Genomic DNA, 12,311 nt, shown 5'->3' with positions numbered 1-12,311 from the left:
ATCGCTGTGCCCTCCTGCACGCAGGGGAAGCAGGTAGCAGAGCCTTCAGGGTCCCGCCCCGGCCCCAAAGCAGCCCCACAGAGGGTTGGGAGGCCACCTGGAGGAGGCTGGTTCTGCCTTGGGCAGCCTTGGCCAAAGCAGAGAGAGGGTCCCTGGGCAGAGGCACCAGCCGCAACGCCAGCTCAGCCCTGCCTAGCCTGCCCCAGTGCCACGCCCGAGTGGTCACGCACTAGGCGCTCTGGACTGGCCAGCCTGGGCTGGTAGCTGAGGCCCTCACCTAGAAGGCCACGGGCAGAACCCAAACTGTTCTCAGGCCCCTGCATCCCCACCACGTGTGCCCACTGGCCATCAGGAAGTGCCTTTATTTCTGCATCAAACCATGGAACAAAGCAGGGGGTGATCCAGACCTGGACCACAGGCAGAAGAGGGCAGGGCTGCAGTCCTGTTGGACCCGGTGAGACAGGAAGCAGCCTCCGGGCTCTGCCTGAGGGGTGTCGGGGCAGGCCGGGCCCTCCTGTGCATCAGCCCGGCCACCCTGCGGCAGAGGCCCTCAGCAGTCAGACAGCAGACCCTGGCCACGTCCTTGTCCTATCCCCGGGCTGGGGCTGCCTGGTCCTCGGAGCAGACACACTCGCTGCCAGCATCATCTGCAGGTCTCCCTGGTTCCCCAGCGGGACTCGGGGAGTGGGCTGCAGAAACATAAAGGCAGCCGTGTTGGTCGGGGGACTGCAGCCAGAGAGGATCCCAGCGGTCCGAGATGAACTTTCGCAGGCGGCTGGGCTGGGGCAGGCCGGGAGGTCCCCTTGGGTGATGAGAAGGGGAGGAGTGCTCGGCCAGGGAGGCAGAATGGGACTGGGCTCCGCCAGCAGGAACAGCTCCCAAATCCACCAGAGGAAGGGGTGGCAGAGGGAAGGGAGGTCCGGGGCAGACTCAAGGGCATCCCCAGAGCCCAAGTCCAAGGACTGACCCAAGGGGTGGTCTCTAATGCTGTCCTGGGGCCTGGGCAGAAACTGACAAGAAGTTGAGGGGGCTTTGGGCAGAGGTGGGGGTTATGGGTCCGGACAGACCCCTTCTGAAGGGGGTTTCCTGGCCAGTATGGGCTGAGGTCTGGGAGAGGGCAGGCAAGGTGCTGAGCAGCTCCAGCAACGGCCGAATTCACTTCCTCCTCAGGAAACAGACTCCCAGGGGTCTCCAGGGGATAAGACCTCCCAGGGCACAGCTCACGCCCCTCGCCCAGCCCGAAGTGGCCCTCAGAGCCGTCCACAAGGACCCCACAGCCCAGCCTGCCGCCTCTCCTGTGCCTTGGACCTGGCCCTGGCTGCCTCCTCCTGCCCACATGGTCTTCCTCTCGGAAGCTTTAGCCTTTATTTATTTATTTATTTATTTTGAGACTGAGTCTCGCTCTATCACCCAGGCTGGAGTGCAGTGGTGCAATCTCAGCTCACTGCAGTCTCCACCTCCAGGGTTCAAGCGATTCTCCTGCCTCAGCCTTCCGAGTAACTGGGATTACAGGTGCCTGCCACCACACCTGGCTAATTTTTGTTTTAGTAGAGATGGGGTTTCACCATGTTGGCCAGGCTGGTCTCGAACTCCTGACCTCAAATGATCTGCCCGCCTCGGCCTCCCAAAGTGCTGGGATTACAGGCATGAGCCACCACACCCAGCCTGCTTCAGCCGTTAAACAGGGTACCTGCAGCCCCCCAGCACGTGCACCTGCACCTCACAGCCTCCCAGGCCCTAGTGAGCAAGGCACACTTGCTTCAAAGGTGATGACAACAGGGGAGGACTAGGTGACGAGGGGGGAGACTGTGTCGTCACTCATTCAACAAATATGCACCGTGCACCTCCCGTGCCCAGGCCTGGGACTGAGAGTGGATGAGGGACCTCACTTCCAGGTGGGAGGGAGGACGGTGCTAGGGAGGGGGTCAAGGCCAGGCAGCACCTAGGGCCCCAGGCAGAGGTTCCAAGGGCCGGTGGAGGACGGGGTGTGAACAGGCAGGAGGCGGGAAGGCCTTGCCTGCCGGAGCCGCAGGAACCATGCCCCGCTTCTGACCCTGGCAGTGGTCCCCTCCTCCTCTCAGCACCCCCTCAGGCACCCTCACTCACGAGCAACAGCCCAGCTCTGAGAGGGGCCCCTCTGGGCACGCTCCGGGGGCCAGCGCAGCTCTCCGCTCTCCACAGGGTCCCCCTGGCTGGGCTCCACCACAATGGAGGGCAGCCGCTGGCCCAGCTGAGGGCCCTTCTCCTGGGCGCTTGCCACAGCCTACAGGGAGGGTGAGCAGGATCACAGCCATGCCAGGCCTGGCACTCCTGCTGTCTCCCACCCCCGTCCTGCACACTGCCCCACTGGGGGGTCAGGGAGCCTTCCCACCCAGTCTCCAGGGCAGGGGTAGGCACATGTGTTTGCACAGGCACATCCCTGAGACGGATCCCAGCCCCGACCCGGTCCCAACCTGGCGGGTAGGGTGCTCAGCCCCTGTGGTCACAGCTCTCAGAAGGCACCAGAGGACGCAGCTGTGCTCAGCCCCGGAGCCCATTGCATAGCCAGAGCCTGAGGCCAGAGACACCAAGGTCACCAGGAACCAGCCAGGCTTCTGCACACCCCCAGCTGCCTCCTGCACCTGGACTCCCCCCAGCCCCTTCCTGGGGTCTTCCCTGCTGGGCCTGTGGCCTCCTCCAGGCTCATAGGAGCGGGGAAGCAGTTGCCATGGCCACCCGAGCGGCTGGCTCTGGGCTTGCTCTTGTTGAGTGCCCACAGGAGTGTGCGGGGGCTGCGTCCCCAGGCCCTCCCGGCGCCCTCAGCATCTCCGCCTCCCATTCGGGGCCTTCGAGGCTGCAGTGCTACGTGCAGAACGCCGTCCCTCAGTGCCCCAGTGACCCTGACTTGCCTCCCTGTCCTACCTCCACGCCTGCGCTCAGGCAGATGCCCCTGCCTGGAGCTCCCTGTCTCCCATCTCTTCACCTAGAAGGAAAGCTGCTGGGTCCACCTTCCCGGAAGAGCATGAGGGTCACGAGGAAGGGCAGCCAGGCAGCGGGCAGGACTTGGGTGAATGGTATGAAGCAAGACCCCCGAAGAGTGCACGGTCTTGGGCTCCAGCCCAGAGTCTCTTTGAACCAAGGACCACAGGTGACCCTCAAGTGTGAGAACAGACGTCACTGGGACATTTGTGGAATGAAGGTGCTGTCAGAGGACAGCAGAGCAGGGACCCACATCCCTACCCCACAGGCTGGACCCTCCCAGGGGCCACCTCTCATGCTGGCATTGCCAGCCCAGGGGCTCATTCCCCAGCCAGGTCTCACTCCCCGTGTGCCATTCTCCTTCCTGCCCCACCAACGGCGCTGGTCTCCAAGTCTGCCCACTGGGGTGAGCGAGGCCCGGGCCAGCAGAATTTGCCGCTCCGAGGCCTGGTGCTCACCACTGTCCACCTGCCCGGGAGGCTGTGTCTGCAACCCCAAGTTCCAGACTGGTCCCTGTGTGACTCCAGGCTGGTCCCCCTCTCTGGCCCCACTGCTCCCCAACAAGGAGAATGGCTGGGCTGTAGAACTCAGAGCACTAAGGCTGCCACCCTGTGTAGGGAGCTTTTTTTTTTAGCTTCATCAACACCCCCATGGAAAGGTGGCACTGGGGGAGGGGACCCTGGCATTTGCTCTGGGCAGAGAGCAATCCCTGGGGTCCTCAGGTCAGCAAGGGAACCAAGTAAGCCAGGAATGCTGGCCTTCAATTGTTTTATCCATTCTACTTTTATAAAAGAGCAACGAGCCGGGGGCAGTGGCTCATGCCTGTAATCCCAGCACTTTGGGAGGCCAAGGTGGGTGGATCACCTGAGGTCAGGAGGTCGAGACCAGCCTGGTCAACATGGCAAAACCCCGTCTCTACTAAAAATACAAAATTAGCCAGGCATGGTGGTGGGTGCCTGTAATCCCAGCTACTCAGGAGGCTGAGGCAGGAGAAGAGCTTGAACCCGGTAGGTGGAGGTTGCGGTGAGCCGAGATCATGCCACTACACTCCAGCCTGGGTGACAGAGCAAGACTCCGCGTCAAAAATAAATAAATGAGCAACAACCTTCCCCACCCACATGTGTAAACTGAGGCCAGCAGCAAGGCAAGGCATGCTCCAAGTCATGGGACAGAGTTTGAGGCTGGCTCCCTCCCGAGCCCCAGGGCCCCAAGCACGTACCTTCCTTGCCGGGCCTCCAGCCCCCTCGGCAGGGCCTGGCTGTGGTGGAGCAGGCCGGGGGATGCTCATGCTGCTGCCACTGCACCGCTGAGCTGACAAGGACTGGGAGCAGAAATGGGGTGTCTGCTGCTGGCCTGATGCTGGATCCACCCTCCTCCGAAGGCTTCAGGCGCTGAGCCCACCCCACTCCACCCCACCCAGACCCAGTGCCCATGGCTGCAGCTGGACCCAGACGGGGTGCTGGACCGTGGTCACACAATGTGCCTGCAAGAGGGGAGATCTGAGAAGGCTTCCTGGAAGAAGTTGGCTGATCTGAGGTGTGAGGGATGAGCAGGAGGTAGCCAGGCCGGCTGGGAGGACAGAAGCACATTCTGAGACAGGGAACAGTGCAGGAAGGACTCGGAACAGGTTTATGAGACAGGAGGCTGGGAGTGGTAGGGATTGGGTTCAAGTCAGCCAGAGACCAAGGTGCCCATTTCCTCCTCGAGAGCATGCACCCTGCACACCCTGGGCCAGGCCCTCAGCACCCACAGCCCAAGGGAAACTGACATCCTGCCTGCACTTGGCGGCACCCACTCAGGCTGGCCACAGCAGAGGAAGCCCTCTGGAGCTCTGGCAGCAAGGATTCTGGAAAGAGAGCCGCTGCCAGGAGTCGGCACCAGCCGCAGACCCTTCACCTGCACTCAGGCTGTGTGGGCTCCCTTGGGGCCACGACCAGGTCAGAGGCAGAAATGGAGGTGGGGTCTGGCGGTGGCTGGCATGCAGGCAGCGGGGGCCCCGGGCAGGGGACAGCCCTGCAGGAAGGGGACTGGGCAGTGGGAGAGCAGAGACCAGCAGAATGGAATACCTGTTACGCCCTGCTGGGGTGGGCGAGGGAGGTCCTGTGGCTGTCAGCAAAGCAGAGGGCTGCTGTTCTGGGAAATGAGGTTTCTTTCACCAAACACCCTGCTCGGGTCAGCTGGGGTCCTACTGAGGCCCAGGGAAGGCTAGGAGGGGCACACATGCAGGAGGCCTCTTGGGGCAATGGGCAGCGAACCCACACCCTCTGGTTCCTCCACCCACCCCAGAGCCTCGGGTTGCCTGAGTGCCCCGCTGCTCCCAGGTCTAGCCCTCCATCGAGCCTCTCCTGGATCCCATCCCATGACCCAGAACCCAAGTCAGAGTCCAGGGCAGCCAGGACAGAGATCTAGCCAGCCTTGGGAAGGAGGCAGAGGGAGAGGCAGGAAAAACACTGCCACAGAGACTAGGCAAGAGGTGACTGAGCTGGAGACAGAGCAGAAGACAGGGAGAAACAGAAACAGACCCACAGATGACACCTGGCCCAGAGAGAGGGACGACAGACAGAGGCAGATGATAGAGCTGTCACCCTGAGCCATGGGGGCGGGGCAGGCAGTCAGGGAGCAAGTGCCCAAGGGCTGCTTTGCCCTGCCCAGCGCCAGGGTCCACCGCCAGCCGGGGCACCGCACATCGAGGGCGCCCACCACCCCCAGCGCCCAGGATGCCAGGTCTTCCCGGGCACAGCCCCAGGGGCACAAGCCCGTGGAAGCATGACGTCCCACAGCCAGGCTGACCCCGCCAACCCACGCCCTCCCCTTCCCCAGGGAGCCCGACTCAAAACTCCCCAAATTCCCCCATGCTCCTCCCCCTCCTACCCACCCCGCACCTGGTCGTCAGGGCGCGCTCGCGCTGGGGGCCCGCACGGCTGGGGGAGGCTGGGGAGGGGGTGACCCTGCCTCACCGCCCGCGCGGCTGCTGGCGCCGGGACCTCCGCGCTCCGCTGGCTCCGCGCTCGCCCGGCTCACCCTCCTCCCCGCGCTCCCCGCCCACACTCGCACTCACGCCCTCCGCGGGGCCGCCGCCGCCCTTGCTCCGCCCTCCCAGCGCCAGCCCCCAGCTAGGGCCCCGGCCTCGTCTCCCCTTGAGCCGACCTCTCCCCCATGACCTGCCCCTGGCCACTTGAGACTGAGCCTCAAGATTTGCGTCCAGGAATCTGGGGTGCAGAATTTACTGGGGCCAGACACATAGAAAGAGGACTCCTTCCTACTGGGGACTGGAAGACAGGAATAAAATGGACAAAAAAGCCCCCAAACTGGGATGGGCCGCAGGAAGGGGGTGGTCACCCCGAAACCCTCGTCTCATCTTCACTTCCAGTTCCATTCCTAAAAAGGAGCAAAAGAGCCCTGGGACAAGCTGTCTCACTCAGTCCAGTGACAGACCTGACACCTGAGACCAAGGTGCACAATCTATGGTTGGTGTAATTCCCAGCCTGCAACCGGGAACCCTCCACCATCACTAACCTATCATCCCACTTCTGTTCCATAACCACAGTCCAGCCACTGTCCAGCCACCATTCACAGCTGTTCATCTATCTTTGTCATCCCAGTACCATCTGAGACCCACCATCGGCATCCATCATCCACCATCAATAACCCAACATCTATCCCACCCACAATCCACCATCCACCATCAATAACCCAACATCCATCCCTTCCATAATACACCATCTACCATCAATAATAACCCAACATCCATCCCTTCCATAATCCACCATCCACCATCAATAATAGCCCAACATCCATCCTATCCACAATCCACCATCCACCATCAATAATAACCCAACATCCACCCCATCCACAATCCACCATCCACCATCAATAATAACCCAACATACAATCTATCCACAATCCACCATCCACCGTCAATAACCCAACATCCACCCCATCCACAGTCCACCATCTACCATCAATAATAGCCCAACATACAATCCATCCACAATCCACCATCCACCATCAATAGCCCAACATCCATCCCATCCACAGTCCACCATCTACCATCAATAATAACCCAACATACAATCCATTCACAATCCACCATCCACCATCAATAATAACCCAATATACAATCCATCCACAATCCACCATCTACCATCAATAGCCCAACATCCATCCCATCCACAATCCACCATCTACCATCAGTAATAACCCAACATACAATCCATCAACAACTGCCGGGCGTGGTGGCTCACGCCTGTAATCCAAGCACTTTGGAGGCCAAGGTGGGCGGATCACCTGAGGTCAGGAGTTCAAAGCCAGCCTGACCAACATGGTGAAACCCCATCTTAAAAAAACAAACAAATAAACAAACAAACAATCCATCCACAATCCACCATCCACCATCAATAACCCAACATCCATCTCACCCACAATCCACCATCTACTATCAATAATAACCCAACATACAATCCATTCACAATCCACCATCCACCATCAATAATAACCCAATATACAATCCATCCACAATCCACCATCTACCATCAATAACCCAACATCCATCCCATCCACAATCCACCATCTACTGTCAATAGCCCAACATCCATCCTGTCCACAATCCACCATCCACCATCAATAGCCTAACATCAGTCCCATCCATAATCCACCATCTACCTTCCCCCATGCAACCACCAGCCATCCATTCGCCATAGACCATTCAACCACTGTCCAGTATACCATGTCCATTAATCATCCATCCCCAGTCATCATCCCCTATCCAACCACCACCCATCCACCATGCACTCATCCATTCACCACCAGCACCCATCATTTACCAAGCATCAATACATCACTAAATATCCATCAGTCCAACATTCATTCAGCATCCATCCATCAACCACCTATCCATCCACCACCCACTATGAAACAGCTTTCCATCAAAAATTTAACACATCTATCTACCATTCACATCTCCATTCACGTATCTAATTGTGAATCATCAATCTACTATTTACTATTCATTTATCCTGATTTATCCATTAGCCTCCATTCAACCTACTGCAATTCACCCACCTACAATTCAACCACCAGTTGCTCACCATTTGCCATTCATTCATACATATTTCGATGAATTGCATTCCTCCATTCATCCACCAACCATCTATCATCATCTTTTTGTTTGTTTGTTTTTGTTTTTGTTTTGAGACCAAGTCTCACTCAGTCACCCAGGCTGGAGTGCAATGGTGCAATCTCAGCTCACTGCGACTTCCACCACTGGGTTCAAGCAATTTTCCTACCTCAGCCTCCCAAGTAACTGAGATTATAGGTGCCCATCACCACGCCTAGCTAATTTTTGTATTTTTAGTAGAGATAGGGTTTCACCATATGGTCAGCCTGGTCTTGAACTCCTGACCTCAGGTGATCCACCTGCCTTGGCATCCCAAAGTGCTCAGATTACAGGCATGAGCCACCACACCTAGCCCACCATCACCACCTCTTATCCACATCCACCACATATCTACTCATTCATTGTCCATCTCACAACATCCTCTGTCTAACCACCCGTCATCCAGCCGTAATTCACTATTCATCCAAAATCCATCCAAGTACCATCTAGCATCCATTCATAGAAAAATTTATTGACCGGCCAGGTGTAGTGGCTCATGCCTGTAATCCAAGCACTTTGGAGGCCGAGGTGGGTGGATCACCTGAGGTCGGGAGTTGAAGACCAGCCTGACCAACATGATGAAACCCCGTCTTTAAAAAAAAAAGAAAGAAAGAAAAGAAAAATTTATTGACTGCCTTCTATATGCCAAGCATTGTTCTAGGAGCTGAGGACAGAGTAGAGAGTCAGCAGTGAGCATTTATTTACCATTCTCCATCCACCATGACAATCCACCCACCATCCATCCACTCACTATTCATGCACCACCCACATTCATTATTCACTCTCCATTCAACGTCCATCTTCCTTCGTCATCCATTCACTATCCACTTGCTATCTATCCGACTTCCTCCATCTGTATATTAAACCGTCCATTTACCATCTCTCCATCTACACACCCACCATTCACCTTTCATGCATCAGGTTTCCAAGTTGTAGCCATCTACTGTTAACTGTCATCCATCCATTCAACACCCATTCATCGTGCATCCACCCAGATTCCATCCAGTTGTTATCTATCCACAGCCACCCTCCATCAATACCTCCACAGTACACAGCCCATTACTCATCCAGCTAGCAGTTACTCACTTATTTGGCATCCGGTCCCCATTCATGCACCAGACAGCCACCGTTTACTTGTCCACCACTTGTGATCCATTCATCAGTCATATACTCATGGCATTTCTATGCCATCTGCCCATCCATTCTCTGTGCATAGACCCATCACAATCATGCACTTCTATTTATCCACCATCCAGCCATACTTCCAGGACTTATCTACCACTAAGCATCCACCATCTACTATGAATACTTACTGTCTGCAGTTTCTGTCCACTGTGTATGGATCCATTTGGTATCCATCAATTCAGCATTCACATCCATCCCTTTTCCATCTATCAATCTTCAATGTATTTGTCTATTCCTCATCACTTAATCAACCGCCAACTACATAGATGCATTACCATCTAGGTAGTTGGTGGTTGATTAAGTGATCTTCTACCCACCACATACTCATTCTACCATGACCTCCATCATTCATCCACTATCACTTACCCAGCCAGTTTTTCTCCCCTGCCAGTGAGCCAGCCACCTAGTAATTCACCCACCCATGTGCTCATCTACTATAAGTTATATTCTATATTACTCATATACATAAACCTCAGTCCACCATTCTCACTTCCATCTCACCACCACCCACACCCATCATTCATCCATCCAGCTTCTCACCATTCTTTTGCCCATTCATTCATAGACAAAACATTCATGTAGTAATAAATATTAATATAAAGCACTTTTTACTCCATGCCAATGCTGGATTCTGGGATCATCGAGAGAAATAAGACGCAATCCAAATTCATGATCCAATGGTCCAACAGGGAGAAACAGTTCAGGCAGAGAAGTGTCTGTGTGAAAATGTGAATTGGATTGAAATTCCCATGCCTCCATCTCCTGGATGTGGCATGGATGGAGCTCTTTGCACAAGTTCTCCAAGAGGCGGATGGGCAAGGGGGCATCGCAGTGGGGTGAGCAGAGGCCTGACCTGGGTAGCGTGGTTGCAGCTCAGCAGACCTGATGATGTGGGCGCAGAGGGAGGTGGTAGCAGAGTTTTTGCAAAGCTAGGAATGCCCAGCTGAGGGTTGAGGGATCAGTCCCAGATGTGGGGGCAGCGAGGAGCTCTGAGGGAGTCTTAGGCAGGCAAGAACCCCAGTCAGCTACTTTCTGAGAAGGGACTCCCTGAATCCGTACAGTGCTCCATGCAAGAGCATGGACCAGAAAGACAGGGACCTTCCTTAGAGTCACACAACAAGGCCAGAGTGGGTCAGGCACCTGACACCCTGCTCACCGTAGCTGCAGCTGCACCATCTGAATACCCAGACACCCTCGTGTCAGGAAAGTCAGCTGGCATGCTCCCCTCCCATTGCCCTATCCCCCAAAGGCCACCCCACCCCCTTGCCACTTGGGCAGAAATTGCTCTCCTAACTTGTTAGTGCAAGTGTTAATATCACCTAAGGTGTTAGTTGTCATCCAAGGTGTTGGCTGGCAGGGGCCTCCCAGGTTTCAGGGCTTGCTCCTAACAAGGCATGGGGCACCTGGGAAGTGCTGAAGGTCCTCGAGGCACCAAGCCATGGAGGCTGGGACAGGGAGCATCTGCAAAGACCAGCCTGGAGCCCAGAGCTGAGCTGCACAGTCGGCCCCAGGGCCCGTTTTTGCCTCGAGCCTCAGATGCTGCTTCTCCCCCTCCCTCCTGCCGCCACGGTGGGCCTTTCTCCACAGGAGACGGGCAGATCCAGAGGCAGGAGCTGCGCCTGGTCACACCCAGCATCTGTTGTGTGTCCATGGAGCCCCTTGCCCTCTCTGGGCCTCCCTGTCCCTGCCAATGCAGTAAGGGCATAGGGTGGACTAAGTGAAGGGCCAGCATCCCTGACATCCTCTGGCTCCACTGAGGCTGTCGTTAGCCTCTTCCCAGCCCTGCTCCCCCGCCTCCACACTTTCCAAAGCTTGAACAGGCTGGGCATGGTGGCTCACACCTGTAATCTCAGCACTTTGGGTAGCGGAAGCAGGAGGATCGCTTGAGGCCAGGAGTTCAAGACCAGCCTGGGCAACATAGTGGGACCACAAAAAATATGAAAAAAATTATCTGGGTGTGGTGGTGCATGCCGGTAATCCCAGCTATTCAGGAGCCTGCGTTGAAGGATCACTTGAGCCCAGGAGGTCAAGGCTACCATGAGCAGTGATTGCCCGACTGCATTTTCCAGCCTGGGCGACAAAGAGAGACCCTGTCTCGACAAAAAAAAAAAAAAAAAGGAGGTGAGGGCAACATTGGCATTGGCATTGGCATCTGCTGGGGTGCTCCGCTGGAAGCTGAAAGCCTGGCCCTGGGCCAGAAAGGCTTGCTCTTGGCACTCTCTTGTGGCCAGGTTGGAGTAAGACACCACAGACACCCGGGCAACTTCGAGGACCGCGCAAAGTGACAACACACCACTTGGGTGTTTCATCCGCATGTCTCTGCTACATTTAATTTTTCCTTCCTCTTTCTTTCCTTCCCTTCCTCCTTCCCTCCCTCCCTCTTCCTTCCTTCCTTCCTCCCCTTCCTGCCCAGCTTCTCCTTCCCTCCTTCCTTCCTCTCTGCTACACTTTGTCTGTTTTTAAACAGATGCAACCTTGCTGTTTCGCAAACTGGCCTCAAATTCCTAGGCTCAGGAGATCCTCCCACCCCGGCCTCTGGAGTAGTTGGGATTGCACAGGCTCATGCCACCAGGCCGTGCCATGTGAGCACCGTGGCCCTATGTTCTGTTCTCGTGCTGATCCTCTGAGAGAAGGCAGGTCCAGGACTAACTCCTGTGCCCCTTGGCAGACTGGTAGGCAGGGGTCCTAAATAAATGACCCTGGTGTAGGTTGGAGGGTTACAGGGGGTGGATGGACAGTGAAAGAAGAAGGCGACTTGGGGTGGCCTCCAGCCCTTCCTGGGACTGTCTCACCCTGCTAGGAAGCCCTGGTGCAGGGACTTCCAGCTGTCTTCTCCAAATTCTCCAACATCAAATGCCCAGCCCCTAAATATTGGTTGACAGCAGTTTCCAGACGTTTCCCTCTAGATGTATTATAAATCATCTGGTTTCAGGGTTTTTTTTTTGTGGCCGGGAGTAGCGGCTCACGACTATACTTTGGGAGGCCAAGGCATGCGGATTGCTTGAGGCCCGGA

General features: G+C 56.2%; 1 protein-coding gene across 1 annotated transcript; it reads right to left on the bottom strand.

Moving 5' to 3' along the window:
* Positions 1-346: 346 nt before the first annotated feature.
* On the bottom strand, positions 347-5,972 carry LBHD2 (LBH domain containing 2). The gene is made up of 4 exons (XM_064374512.1): positions 5,841-5,972; positions 4,178-4,279; positions 2,107-2,263; positions 347-689 (listed from the first exon to the last, which is right to left on the bottom strand). Exons 2-4 carry the CDS (start codon positions 4,244-4,246, stop codon positions 589-591), a joined length of 327 nt encoding a protein of 108 aa, XP_064230582.1. The 5' UTR covers positions 4,247-4,279; positions 5,841-5,972; the 3' UTR covers positions 347-588.
* Positions 5,973-12,311: the final 6,339 nt, after the last annotated feature.

The sequence above is a fragment of the Aotus nancymaae genome, unplaced genomic scaffold (genome assembly GCF_030222135.1).
Source record: "Aotus nancymaae isolate 86718 unplaced genomic scaffold, 86718_ANA_hifiasm-v0.15.2.pri h1tg000011l, whole genome shotgun sequence".
Classification (NCBI taxonomy): Eukaryota; Metazoa; Chordata; class Mammalia; order Primates; family Aotidae; genus Aotus; species Aotus nancymaae.
The sequence above is the reverse complement of the archived record's forward strand: the minus strand, read 5'-3'. Positions and strand labels throughout refer to the sequence as shown.